This window comes from Megalobrama amblycephala, linkage group LG8 (assembly GCF_018812025.1).
Source record: "Megalobrama amblycephala isolate DHTTF-2021 linkage group LG8, ASM1881202v1, whole genome shotgun sequence".
NCBI lineage: Eukaryota > Metazoa > Chordata > Actinopteri > Cypriniformes > Xenocyprididae > Megalobrama > Megalobrama amblycephala.
The window spans coordinates 14,150,383-14,165,927 of NC_063051.1; the positions used below are offsets into that span (position 1 = coordinate 14,150,383).

The window sequence follows — 15,545 nt, forward strand, 5'->3', positions numbered from 1 at the left end:
CATTAGCTTAATGGAGTTTCAGACCTCAGACTTTAGAAACACCATTTAAAGAGACACACAAGAGATGACTGGTAGTTTGGATGCAGTGCCTCATCAATAGAAGAAAAATAAAAACTAGCCATGCAGTTACACAAAGGGGGAACCAAATAATTTTTTTTTTTATATAAGTAAGCATTTTAAGTTAAAGGTGCAGTATGTAAGAATTCTGTCTGCTAGAGGTCGCTAGAAGCCCATTCAAAACAAAGGCGTAGCTTGATGACGCCAAGTTTGTCCCAATCTTGGGACATGTGGTCTCCACCTCAATGGACGGTGCAAAATAATAGGGATAGGACTTGGGAAGAAATCATGTTCATGGATGTGATTATTAAGGTTACTGTAGTATGAAGCAGAGCAGGACCAAGTGTTGTGGGAGCTGAACGAGGCCGCTGGAGCGATTGCGCAACACGTCGCGAGCAGCGGAACTTTTATTATGCCACAGTCGCCTGCGCTGCTTCCACTATTCCGGTCATGAGTATGAGGTAACGCAGCTCTGTTTATCATATTAGATACATTTGAGAGTGTTGAAAATGATGTTATAACATTACTCTGAGCGTTCGCTCGGTGGCTGCTGTGAGACACTTGCTTGAGACACACTGCAGTAAGATTTTAGAATATCATATTAAATACTGGATGGCTTGTGTTGATAAATGGCATGCAATTCATTTTAAAATGTATTGTATGATGGAGAAAATACTGTATTACTGTTACTAAAAATAAAGCTGCATCTGATTATGCTATGTTAGCTACTTCACAAAATAGTGTTTTTCTCTGAGGCACTGTAAAGCATCGCAAAAAATCAAGAAAATTAGATTTAAACAATAAGACTAAACGTGTTGAGCTATATAACAACAATTAGTTTTCTTTCTATAAATATATCAGCACAGTTGTTCCCTTGTCTATTAAAACATGTAATATATTAAAGCGTCTTTGGTGTTTCCATGGTTTCTACAAAATAAACCGAGGCAGACCGAGGGTTAACACGGGTATGACGTAATTGACAGGCGACTCCGCAGATGTCCCGGAGCCTTTGTTAAAATTGCAATTTTCTCACGATTTACAAATAGTTGGAAACATTTGGGATATTGTAAGTACTCAAGTGAACAAAATATATAACACTGGCCTAGTGGTTTGTGGATATTTTACTGCAAAAATATTACATATTGCACCTTTAACAGAATTACAACTGAGAAAAATTTGTTATAATTTTGTTTTATTATCCCAAATTAAATCCCAATTAGAGGTCTGTACACCGAAAAATTGTAACATCATAATTAACTGGTAAAAATTATTATTTAATATCACTGAATCAACTTAAATACATTTATACCAACAAAACAAATTGTTGTGTGTTCTAATCAGGTAGAAATAGCGCTTTAAGGTAACTATTAAAGCTTATTATTTTATCAATACTTTTTATTAAAAGGTATTAATAAGGTTTACAGTGTTATTCTGCTGTGGAATCTTATTTCAATTAGTAGTCTGCAGTGTATTGGACTGCAGACAACACCAAAGAAAGTAGCAGAAACTGTGTGTTAACTTCATTCAGATTTCCCTCTGAAAGTGCTGTAATAAGCATTACAACTCTGAAAAAAAGTTTGTTGGCAAACTTTAAAACACAAGCTTAGCCATTTACCACTTTTCACAATGGCATGAACCTCACAAACTGGAGCAAGTCTAGTGATTAGTTGCTTTTCTCAGAAGCGCTTGTTTTAAGAAAGGTCTGGAACGACACTAGAGTGAGTAAATGATGACAGAAATTATCCCTTAAACTATTTCTTTAAAGTTAGTGTGATGTTCTAGTTCTATTCATTCTTATTATATGAACTAAATATATTCATATAAACAAATAGGTATTTTAATAACATATGTTGTGTGCTGAAAAAAACAAACAAACAAAAAAACACTTATCTCCTAAGCAAGGATTGGTCATGGCAACAGACTAGTCCAGGGGTTCTCAACTTTGGCCCTCAAGGTCCACTTTCCTGCAGAGTTCGAAATCGCCCCCTATACCCTCATTCACTATTCATTCATTAGTCCACTAAAATAGTTCACTTGAGGGAGTGAATGAAAATGAGTGAGCAAATTCAGACACTGTGTGAGACGGAAGGCTTACCATTTTTGCATAATTTCTTCTTCCTGTTTAATAATTATTTGAAACTTAGCAAACTGGCAGCTCCAGTAGTAAGATGAAAATTTTTATCTTGGACTCTGTCATATGTATAAACCTTAAATAAACAATTTAATAACCAATAATAAAATAATACAAATTTAAATTAAAAGGAATTTACATCTGTATGAAATCACGCTGTACCCACATTGGACCAGCGGTTTGGAAATTGGAGGGAAGGATAATTCAGCTACGGGCACCATCTTCTGACAAGGCACGGGAAATTAATTTGCCGTGACCCTCACAGTGCATTATGGGTATTATTTAGCCATTGAGTGTACATCAGTTGTACACTTGTTATTGTGGTGCATTATTGGATTGAATGAGTGTACTCAATAATGTCCACTATGGTTTCAAACACCACTACAAATGGCTATACCTTCAAATAGTGCACTATTTAAGGGTATGGGGGCGATTTCGGACACAGACAAGGTCTTTTGGCTTTCTAAAAAGTTGTGTAGTGCCTTTTACTTCACTGTAAAACAGTAAGTTCAGAATACTCAAAATATTTCAGGAAAGTTATTAATAACTTTTTAGTAGATTTTTTTTTAGTAGATTTTAGTCTTTATTTTTAAGTTAGTAGAACTTAAATTTTTTGTGACAAGTGGGATGGGGCCGAGAGCTGTGGAAGCAAAGAAAGGCCAATGTGTCTCTCATTAATCACGTCACCGGCATCCCTTCACTCCCACAGTTCTCAGCCTTGCCCAACTCATCATAATGTTAATTACATACAGTTAATTTACATAAACATCATATTTGGACCTTGGTTAAATGTTAGATAGCAAATAACACATGCTATTATAACTATCAAAGAGACTGTCATTATATACTTCCATGTAAATAATCAAACAACATAGGTTGAGGATGGGCTGCAAAACTTTTAAGACCATATATAGGCTCTAATCTTCACCACAATGGTAACCCTACAAAACGAACACAACAGAACCCCCTTGTAAAACTCAACATAACACAATGTTAAATACTAACGTATGTCTCCCTATGTTAATCTTGTGCAAAAACACACAAAATAACAGTTCATTTCAACATTTACTTATACAGTCTGACGCAAAGCATGCTGGGAATTAGAAATCTTCTGCAACTCAACTCAATCATATTAAGTTCAGGTTACTACAATGAAATTGTCTTCACACAATTTTTTTTCTATTAAGCACAATGAACTTCCATTATTATTTGAGTGAAACAAACTCATTTCATTGAATTAACTTCACTGTTTTACAGTGTAGCTTATATAGATTTTTTTTCTTGTACCATTAAAGTTTTGATATTGCTAGCGATAACCCTTTAATTACAATGCCTGTTAGACATTTTGAATGGTGAAACCCACTCTGTCTTTGGTGGCTGCATCGTCTAACTCTAGTTGATTTTAAAAAATATTTTAAAGGGTGTTTAGAATGACTGATGGTGGTGTGTTACCTTGCTGGATGATTTGGTTCTGCTGCTGTGGTTGTTGTTGGTGGAGAGGTTGGCATCCTCATGCACACGGTCCAGGAGCCAGAGCAGAAACTCCAAAGCATCGTGTTGAGCGTTCCCCTTGAACTGAGAGCCATACTTGGACACAGCACTCTAGGGATGAGCGGGAGATTGTGTCAGATAAATGTTGATCTGGGGACAGTTTTAACTTCAATCACACAAATCTTTTTCCCTTCACATCACCGGATACTAATGCAATATCCTTGGAACACTACTCATCCGATCCAATTTGTGGACCAGAGCTAAAGGCCCATTCACAGCAAGAACCATAACTATAACGATAACTATACCTATGAAGTTTTAATATTTGCTCTAATTCTATGAGAATAAGAAGTCCACACCACAACTATAACAATAATGAGAACTATGAATGAAAAAAAAAAACAGTGACAGCCAATCAAAATCCACCCAACTTTAAAGAGCTTGAGTATTTAAAGTGGCAGACGACATGAATGCAGCGCCCACTAATAGTATACAAAATGTTATCATGGGTTGGTTTTCACGTCAATATAGTTAGTTATAGTTATCTTATAGTCATCATTCTTGGTGTGAACTGCCCTTAACTGTTGTATAAATAATATCACCAATATTCTGAAAATATACAAGGTGAGATGTTATTTAATTTGTAGTTTACAGGTGCTGTTAGTGTACTAAAGAGTGCTATTTTGAGCTGCAAAATTGTCTAAGATAAATACCTTTTCACCTGATAATAAGTCTATACATTGACTTTAACAACGAGATTTTCCAGTTTTCTCAATGCAAACAAAGGTTTGAAAAATCATTTATTTGAGGCCTAAAAACTTACATGCACAAAATGCCAGGTGTGACCTTTGAACAAAGATGGACATCAGGAATATATCAAACTCCCACACTGTCATTTGAGTGTCCAAAGTAACTGTGCAACATTCCATATGTAAATAAATCTGATCACATAATCAGATCATAATAATCTCCTTATCTACATATATTTGGATTGATCAGGGATAGAGGCAGATTTTGGGAATCACAATGCTTCAGTAAGACCAGAAATACATGGGTTTCTGTACTTCTATAATGGCACCTCATTTTGCTAATTTCTCAAATATTGCATTCTCCACTCCATGTTTATTTGTCATTTCATATGTTTTTGGTATTACATTAACCAGCACAAAATGTTTATTTACAAGATGAAAAACATTTATCACTATTATGGTGTTTGCTCAACTGTTTCAAAGAAATATTGTGCGCCCAAAATTAAAATTCATTCTTCATTTATTCACCCTCATGTCAGCTTGATGGTTGCGCAAGCTAAATATTTGCTCATTTCTATGCAATTACAATGAATAAAAAATGATGTGAAAGCACTGTAAAAATATGATAAAAATGGTTGTCTTTTAAAGCCATAAGCGTATAAGAAACATAATGAAATTAAATTAAAATCCTAGCTCTCCTTGACAAGATCAAGAGAGAAGTAGTATTGTCTGATTAGTGGACGAATCATTCTTATGAATCATTTCAATCAAGTTATAACTGGTCTAAATGATTCATTCACAAATTGGACTGTTTTCAGTTCTCAAGTTCAACTCAATGACTTAAAGAGATAGTTTACCAAAAAAAATGTAAATGCTCATTATTTACTCCCCCTCATGTTGTTCCAAACCTGTATGCATTTCTTTCTTCTACGGAATGCAAAAGATGATATTTTGAAAAATGTCAGTAGCCAACCAGTTTTGGTTGCCATTGACAACCCAAAGAACAAACATTTCTCAAAATATCTTCTCTTATGTTTCCCAAGAAAGTCATAAGAAAGTTTGCAATGACATGAGGTTGAGTGATGATAGAATTTTCATTTCATTTTTTGATATTCTGTTCCTTTAAGGTCATTCACACTGACTGTTCCACACTGGGTGTTACTTGGCACAACAGCTCACCTGCTTCACAAACACCCGGTGTGAAGACATGGCGTCCTTTGTTTCTCGAATTATCAATTCAAATCATGTCTGCATGAGTAAACTGGGTCCAAAGTTCCAAGATGTCCTTGTACTGCAGCTTTATGACATTTACACCTATAATGTTTGTCTAACCAGGACTGCAGGCTGTAAACTGATACCTCTATAAAACAGAAATATGAAAAACAACAGGAACTTCAGGCTGTATTTTATTTTACATGTATATAGGCCTACAGCCACTGCCGGTGTTCTAGTATGAGACATGCCATGTTGGATAAGGATATTTAGGAAATTAAAATCAACTGAGTTCAATTGAACTCATCTCTCTTGACTTTCTTCCTCCCAGCTAGTAGCAAGCAAGCCATGGATCAACCATCCACCCTTTCATACTGGTTTGAACTTCATATAAGTCACTAAACATAATAGCACAGAGACTTTGAAACCCTGTAAATTGTAAAACATTTCATTTTTCTTCTTTCAACCTCTTACTATATAAAGCTCCAATGGGCAAACAATACCATTTGTGTGTGAATTAGTTTGGACATAAATTACCGAGCTCCCTTCACTTCAGAGGACAAACTTTTCCTTTCTCTTACACAAGAATGACAAACAAGTCTAGCAGGTTAACACGACCTGTCTTGGTCCCATTGCCAATTCACTAGGCAACATGATGAATGACGGCATTACATAACTTCAGCTTCAGCGCTGCTAGCAGAGTTTCCCTCCTATTCTTAAGCTTTCCAGACAGACGTGCTGGAATGAGCCTTTACCACATTCCTCTTTTGATTTTGGAATTAACTAGTTTTCCATTTAGATCTGGGGTGTCAAAGACATGTTGTTAAAATAAAGTTATGGAGCAGTTATATCAGTTTTTTTTTGTGTGTGTGTGTCAAAGACAGGGCCAGTTGGCTGAATATATCTCATCGTGGAATCTAATCTGACCTGTGAGATAATCAACTGTCCCAGAGGCACTCATTTCATTTTTCCACTTTAAAATTTGTCACTCACAACAACAAGGTGTACAGTTTATATACAAATTTGACTCTGTTTATTAAAAAGCTGTTCAATTTTGAGTGTGATTAATACTACCTAATTACCACCAGTTTGGCAATGGTATGTTATCCAAAAGCCTCTGGTGAAAGAAATTAGTAAACTAGCTTACATTTATTTTAATTAAAAAGATGATTCTGTGCATAGGTATACTGTACCAGGGCATTTTTAGGGCCCAAGCGAATTAAGCGCGCAGGGCCCTCTTGTTCTTCTAAGGATTATTAGGGCCCAAGCGAAAATTCGCGCAGGGCCCTTTTTTTTAAGGATTTTTTTTCGCGCAGGGCCCTTTTTTTTAAGGATTATTATTATTTTTTTTTTTTTTTTTTTTTTATTTTTTTCCGTCTTCCGGGGCTTTTTGGGGGCCTTAACATGCTCAAAAACTCTTGAAAATTGGCACACACATTGGAATCCGCGGCCATTAGGACGCCGGAGAGGCTGGTACCCGGGCGTGGCAGGGGGGCTCGACAGCGCCCCCTTGAAAAAAGTCAGAAAATTTGGTCCATATATTGAACAAACTTGCACGTATTAGTATGAAACTCGGTACACATATAGACCTCATCGGGCCGAACAACTTTCGTGCTCTAAGTTAAACGCCACGCAAACAGGAAGTCAGCTATTAAGGGTTGTTTGAAAAACGCATGCTCTGGAATTTGATATACTCCTCCTAGACGATTAATCCGATCGCCACCAAACTCGGTCAGCATGAAGTCAAGACATTGATGATTAAAAATTGCCAGGGGATTTTTGATATCTCGAACGGTTTGGCCGTGGCGAGGCAACGAATTTATGGCGAGAAAAAGGAAACCGGAAATGTGTTATAACGTCTGCATACATATATTGATCTTTATGAAACTTCACGAGTGTGTTGCTTGTAGTAGTCCGATCACATGGATGTGACTATTGTGAGTCAAAGTTATAGCGCCACCAACTGGCAGCAGGAAGTGTATCACTTTTTGAATTGCTTTGAGATCACCCTCTTATTTTTATATTTGAAATATTGTTGCCTGATTTGCTTCAAACTTCATCAGTGTAATGTCAATACACAGCAGATGTAGACATATGACAGGATTTTTGATATTTGAAATATTGTTGCCATGGCAACAGGTCAAACTGTAATAATATTCTTGAGTGTTTTTGAGGCTCTTAACATGCTTCAAATTGCATGAAACTCGACACACACATCAATATTGTCAACCAGTAGACATGGACAAAGCCATAGAAATGGGTCTGGTGGAGGGGCTCAGTAGCGCCACCTTTTGACAAAAGTGGGGGGGTTAGTTTTTCCTACAGTCACCAAACTCGGTACACATATTGTTCTCATCAAGCCGGACAATTTTCTAATTTACATTCATTAGCTCCGACCAACAGGAAGTCAGCTATTTTGGTTTGAATGTTAATTTTTTGAAAAAACAGGCTATGAATTTTATACTACTGCTCCTACAGGGTTTATCCAATTTACACCAAGCTTTTTTTAACTTGTTGCTAACACATTGAAGTTGTTTAATTGCAAACGGATTTTGGATATCTCAAACGGTTTGGCCGTGGCGAGGCAACGAATTTATGGCAAGAAAAGGGAAACAAAGTGTTATAACTTCTGCATACATTAATTGATTTTGATGAAACTTCGGCTTAGTCTTCGTTGTACAAGGCTGATCACATGGATGTGACTATTGTGATTCAAAGTCATAGCGCCACCAACTGGAAGCAGAAAATGTGTCACTTTCAGCATACATTGAGATCACCCTCTTATTTTTACCTGATTTGCTTCAAAATTCATCAGAATAATGTTAAAACTTGGCACATGTAATCCTTTGAAAATGGGCAGGGAGGAGGGGCTCTATAGCGGCACCTTGTAGTGCAGTAAATGTGGAGTGAATTTGACATAGTCCTTTGATGTTTAACCGTTTTAAGTGCCTATTGCCCGCTGTGCACAGTTGCCCTGAAGCCACCGGGGTGGCGGTGCCACCGGGCTTGGGCCCGCCATCGCTGCTCGCAGCTATATTTATTTACTTTTTTTTCTTCATTTGCATGATTGAAATAGACCAGCAGTGTCCAATCCTGCTCCTGGAGGGCCATTGTCCTGCAGAGTTCAGATCCAACCCCAATTAAACACATCTGAACAGCTAATCAAGGTCTTACTAGAACAGGGGTGTCCAAACTCGGTCCTGGAGGGCCACTGTCCTGCAGAGTTTAGCTCCAACTTGTCTCAACACACCTGCCTAATTAGACCTTGATTAGCTGGTTAAGGTGTGTTTAATTGGGGTTGGAATTAAACTCTGCAGGACAGTGGTCCTCCAGAACTGAGTTTGGACACCCTTGATTTAGGCTGAACATAGAAGGCAGGCAGGAAGAAAGAAAGAGACACATAAAAGTCATCACGTCCAGTCTGTCTCGTTTCTCGATATAGAGGACAGTCATTAATTTCTGCTGATCTCCAGGCTCTGTATCGTTCACTTTCCCCTGACCATCAGTGATGCCCTTCCTTCTCACCCTCATCATTTATCTCCTCACCTCAGAGACTGACTATACACTGTGGCCTCTACCACAGAGTTTCATGTCTTTACTGTAATCAGTACCAAACCAAACCAAACCCTGTAAACAAGACTAGCACAAAACTGAATGATTAAGTGTTTCTAATAAAACTATTAATATTATATCATATTGCATTTTGTTCCTATGGAAGTGCCATTCGTTATGACAGAGGAACTAAATACATTCTATTTTTTATAATATACATTCATATAAAAAACGAGTGCAAATAGCATCTCTTGTTGGCAAACGCTATTTACACTAACTCCGTCCGCCAATGTCTGGTTGGGTCACTCAAGTTGTAAAAGAAGACATGCAGAATTCAACATCTTCAGTGGTGCAGCAATAGGGAGTAAGGCTCGCGGTCCTGGCATTTAACGTGATCGACCCAGGTTTGAATCCGCCTTTTGCCAAGCTCGCATTTATTTTTAATAAAAATTAAAATAATGTTCTAAAAGTGGAAATAAACTGCGAACGAGTGTTTAATAATATTAAAAGTGCCATTGAACGTTTTTTTACAAGATGTAATATAAGTCTAAGGTGTCCCCTGAATGTGTCTGTGAAGTTTCAACTCAAAATACCCCATAGATTTTTTTAATTAATTTTTTTAACTGCCTATTTTGGGGCATCATTAAATATGCACCGATTCAGGGCTGCTGGCCCTTTAAATGCTCACGCTCCCCGCCCATGGAGCTCGCACTTGCCTTGAACAGCATAAACAAAGTTTACACAGCTAATATAACCCTCAAAATGGATCTTTACAAAGTGTTCGTCATGCAGCATGTCTAATCGTGTAAGTACAGTGTTTATTTGGATGTTTACATTTGATTCTGAATGAGTTTGAGGCTATGCTCTGTGGCTAATGGCTAACGCTACACTGTTGGAGAGATTTATAAAGAATGAAGTTGTGTTTGTGCATTATACAGACTGCAAGTTATGTAACAGTCGATGTTATGTTGTGATTTGCCTGTTTTTCTGAGGTCTTTTAAACAAATGAGATTTATATAAGAAGGAGGAAACAATGGAGTTTGAGACTCATTTTATGTCATTTCCATGTATTGAACTCTTGTTATTTAACTATAGGGAGGAAACTTCATTTTTTTATTCTAGGGCACCTTTAAAACTCTTTATTGGGTAGGGAAGTGTATAGGGAAGGTTTTTATTCTCCCAATAAGGCAGCATCCATTTAATAATTTTAATAAATATAATCATTTACACTCTATGATATCATTGCATCCTGTTAATGTATAAAAATCCTGAGGTGCAAATAGTATCTGCCAATATAAATAGAATAGTGTAAATAGAATATATCGCTATTTTCACCTAGTGTAAATAGCATATCGCTAAGAAAATGCTGCCATTGTCACTTAGTGTAAAGAGAATACATTGCTATTTTCACTTAGTGTAAATAACATCTATCGCTAAGAAAATGTTTTTTTTTTTTTACAGTGTGAATAGCATCTAATTGCTATTTACACTTAGTGTAAATAGTATCTATCGCTATTTGCACTTTGTGTAAATAGCAATTAGATGCTATTTACACTGTGGAAATAGCATATTTTCTTAGCGCAAATAGCCACTGCCTATAAAAAAGGTGTTGTTAAGGGGAATGGATGGAAATGGCACAGATATCAGAAACATGCATCTTAGGATGATGTCTGAGCAGAGCACAAGCTGTGCTTGAGGTGGTGTGTGTATCAGTATTGCACATTGCAGGGTAACCGAGATGACGCAGAAACACACACACACAATTTGAATTGTGTGGACATTCCATAGGCGTAATGGTTTTTATACTATACAAACCATATTTTCTATCGCCCTACACTACCCCTACACCTAAACCTACCCATGGAAACTGTGCACATTTTTACTTTCTCAAAAAAATTTATAATTTATATAGATTTATAAGCCTTTTGAAAAATGGGGACATGGGGTAATGTCTTCATGAGTCACCCTCTCCTTGTAATACCTATGTCATAACCATGACATTACACAAATTTGTGTTAACACACACACACACACACCAATTCTTATGACCACTATAACAATAAATGTATTAATAATACATTTAAAAACTCTTCACTATAATTACTATAAACCATACTAAAATTCATTTTTAACTCTTGGCCATAATAAGACAAATTTAAAAGGGTTTTGCTTAATGACTCTTTGAATATTTGTGCACAATAACATAACAAATGTGAGCATTCAACATACACCTTAAATAATGTTAGATAATAACTGCTTCTAAAAATACTTTTACTGTGAAATCCTATAGGACCAGAGGCTGACTTTTAAAAAGGTACATTTTGCTACTGTAAGCTAATGAGGTCTATAGACAGAGCAGAACTGTACAGATTTGAATGAATGGGAACACCAGGGGCAAAGTCTGTTAAGAATGTGGACTAATGTGCAACTCACTCTCCCGCTCTTTCTCTCTCTCTCAGGGCAAGCATTGAGTTACAAGATTCTAGATACTGTGCCTTCAGGGCATTTGTACATAACGAAACAGCCATGAGCAATCTATGATTGTTGTTAGTGGATGACAGGATTCTTATCCTGTTTATCTGAATGTTTTTAAATGCATAATGTTTAAAACAGTGCTATTGCCACTTAGTAGACAGTGTTATTGCCACTTTTTCCTGCAACAAGAAAAACAGAATAAAAACAAATGACTTTTCTGATCTAACAAAACTCCTTTTGACAATTAAAAACATTCTGCATTCTTGCAAGACAAGTTGGTCGGATTGTTCGCAGGTGATTCACCTCTCTCTCTAAGCCCCTCCCACTTCCACTACAGACACACTTTTGAATTTGTGATGAGGAAATCTACTCATTTCTGTGAAGCGGTTCTTCTGAACAGTTTGTTTTATTGAATCAATTTAGAAAAATTCAGTGGTTCAGTTTCATCTCGTAATTACGTGGTCCTTGACATACAGTATATTACATACTCCAAAATGTTTTAAACAAAGGTGTTATTTATAAAGGTGTTGTTCTGTGTGTCCCAGTTTAGCATGTTGCAACAATGCATGATTCAACTAATAAAAGTCAATTAGATTAAATAGACTGTAAATAAATATATAAATAAATTTTGATATATTAAGAAATGAATACATAAATAAGGACTTACTTTTGTTAATTAATTTAGTTTTTAATTTATTATTATTGCTAAAAGTTTTAATGAATGTTTGTGAATGAATAAAATGTTTTATTTATTTGGTTTGGCTGACTCGTCCAAATCATGAACGAATCGTTCAGACCGAATTTGAGATCCGAGTCAAAATAGCGTAGCTCATAAGACTCGAATCGTTTCACTGAATCTTTGATCCGGTTCTCAAAATCAATCTGAATCAGTCTCTAACAAACCCACCTGTTGATAAAGAGCTCAGCTTCAGTATAACTCAAATAAAAAATTCCATTCTGCAATGAAAGAAAGCAAAGGGTCTCTCAAAGAAGTTGTCTACAGTGGTTGATTCACGGGGGCGTGCTGAGTCGCGTCTAGACACCATTCAGTAAGCTGGTCGAAACTCACCTTAAATTCCACCGACAGCTGAGGCGTGTAATCGAGCGTCCAGAGCGCCCTCACTAGCGATGCCAGCTTCTCTGTCACCTCCCCCCTGACCTCCTCACTCTTCATCATCCCGTTGATCCTCCGCTCATATAATTCACATTTATACTGCTCCAGACCCAAATACTCTGCCAGAAGTTCCGTGTTACTCAGGCACTGCACCACGGCGTTCATGAAACAGGTGTTTCCGTGATTCTTCAGACCCTGAACTCCCGGAGTTTTCTCGCCGTAGCACCACGACAGTCTTTCTTTCACAGATCCATAAGAAGATGAGGGCGCAGCTGTCTTCCTCGTCGAGTTCTCTCTGTAATTTCCAGAGTTGTGGGCGCTCAGAGTGTCCCCAAACCCTCCATCATCATCCTCCGCCGCGTCCGGCTGGTCCGCGTCCCCCAAGTGTGCTAAAGTGCCCAAAGTTTTGACAATCCTACTCATAAAATTTCCCAGCGATTTCAACGATTTCCTTCTGAACAGCTTCTGGGACTTGTGCTTCTTATTCTTGCGCTTGGTTGATTTGGCTTTGATTGTTTGTTTCCTGGTTTCCCTCGGCGTATCCATGTTTGAGTCCGTCTCACCCAAACCGATCAGTGGAAGTCAGTAAAAGAAACAAGTGCACTAGGGTGTGAAGATACGGCGTCCTGTGCGTCTCGAAATTCTTCATCACTAAACCATCACGACGACGAAAAACAGACTCTAAAAGCACCGGTGTCGGCGCCGAGGCTCACGATGACTAACGCGTCCCCTACATTCCCTATCGCTGATCTCAGCTGCGCTAGTTTCGCTTTATCCATGACCTGAAATTACACTGGGCTCAACTCCATTCAGACACAACTCTTGTTCTTTACACCACACCTACATGCGTGCTTGTGTGTGGATGCCCATTACTGGCTGTTTTCTCCGCTTTCTTTATCTGGCTTCTGGTTGGAGTGCGCGTCTGAATGGTAGATAGGCTACACGGCTTTCTACCCTCCCACTATGAATCTTATTAGCCTGGTTTACTTTGAACATGTATTGGTAGAAGTGAACGTGTAAATGAATGGCCCAAAGACGGAAGTCCATCTACACCTGTATTTACCTGCTTCATCGCTGCTCACCTATATGCTCTCCAAACACAAACAAACATTGCTGTATATTCTAAATTAAAATCTAACTGTCGAATTATTTCATTCTAATTAATGTCCACATCCTGATTAAATTGGAATAATATTATATTAATGTTATTGGAATATTAATATTGTATACACGTAACCATATTGATCTGAATAAACTCTCTCTTTAAAACGATTATGCTGAAGTTTTCGACAGTATGCTATTTTAATTAGCCCAATAGTTCTCATTCATACCTTCACAATAAACAAGAATGTGATGAATGGCAATACGTAAGTCACGTGATTTATACAAATAACGTTCCAAAAAATGTGTCATCATTAGCTTGACTTTTCACAACTGCCTGTATATAATATCATCCATAATGACCTTAATTTGGACATGCGCAGATACTGTATATATTCAGATTTCCTGAAAGTGGAATAGGCCTAAATGATCAGAATATGATTAACATCATTTATATCAGAATATTTTTGGCCGTAAATGTAGATGACAATACATATTCGGAGTTTCATTCATTTTATTTATTCATTAAAAATAAATATTCTTGTGTGTGTAAACTAATGACTCAATCAGGGGGCCAAGAAGACTTAAATGATTTAAAATAAGACATTCCAGCATTAAAATATGTCATAACAACTAAAAATCTAAATGATATATTTTATTTCACCCCCTCAATTATTTGTTTTTTCTTTGAAGAACCACTGTCTTGAAAAGTCATGTAAATTAATAAAATCATAAAACTAGTTTTTTTTTTCTAGTTATATCAAGCTCTAAAATATTGTATCAGGTAGAAACTGCGAGTAAAAAAAATAAATAAATAAATAAATAAATCCTTATCCAGTAAATCAGAAAAAATGAGGCCTCCCAATATTGTTGTGGACAATGGGGGGCCGTGGAGTAAAAAAGTTTGTGGACCACTGGAGTAAATTTATTATGATGATAAATATTCCGAGGCTCAGAAACAATTATACCACAGTATTCATTTGTCTTTTCGTAATGCATTAGGAGCCCCCTACTGTTGCCCTGAATGCTTTCTTTTAAAAGTGTGTCCATTATTCATATTCATGTCTAGAATCATATTTGTGTATTTTCATAACTGTAGCCCCATTATGCTTATAAGCAAGGAAGACTGAGAGCAGAAAAAGAATAAAGAGTAAACTCAGCACAGGATTTTACAGACTTCATCTCATCTGTAAACCACAACATTTATGATTCTAGTCTTATCAGACACCCTATACAGGTTTATCCTTTGATAGGCATCTTTATTATCAGACATCTTCCTGCAAGACAGATAAATACTGTTTATATGATTACTGAGAACAATTGTGATTGGATCGCCCAAAGACTTTACTACTTTTTTCTTTATATCAACAACAACAAGGTTATTGGATAGTCTGAACTACGCTGTGGTGTAGGCTATACCAATGAAATGTCACAATGTAAAGCATGGCATAATTCTGACTTGTAGATACTGAAGATACTTACATGCAGTGTTGGGGAAAGTTTTTAAAAATAATGCATTACAATATTGCGTTACTCCCCAAAAAAGTAACTAATTGCGTCACTTAGTTACTTTTTTATGAAAAGTAATGTGTTACATTACTTTCGCATTACTTTTTCTCAACTGGGCTTGGCTTTTTTGTTTGTTTTTTAATAACAACAAAAA

General features: G+C 36.8%; 1 protein-coding gene across 1 annotated transcript in view; it reads right to left on the reverse strand.

Annotated features, from left to right (window-relative positions):
* usp43a (ubiquitin specific peptidase 43a) overlaps window positions 1-14,041 on the reverse strand; it is a 114,134-nt gene extending 100,093 nt beyond the window's left edge. Inside the window, exons 1-2 of the mRNA XM_048199555.1 lie at window positions 12,737-14,041; window positions 3,641-3,790 (exon numbers count right to left, since the gene is read on the reverse strand). Coding sequence (XP_048055512.1) covers window positions 3,641-3,790; window positions 12,737-13,327 — 741 coding nt within the window. The 5' untranslated portion in view covers window positions 13,328-14,041. The remainder of the gene's footprint in view (window positions 1-3,640; window positions 3,791-12,736) is intronic.
* Window positions 14,042-15,545: the final 1,504 nt, after the last annotated feature.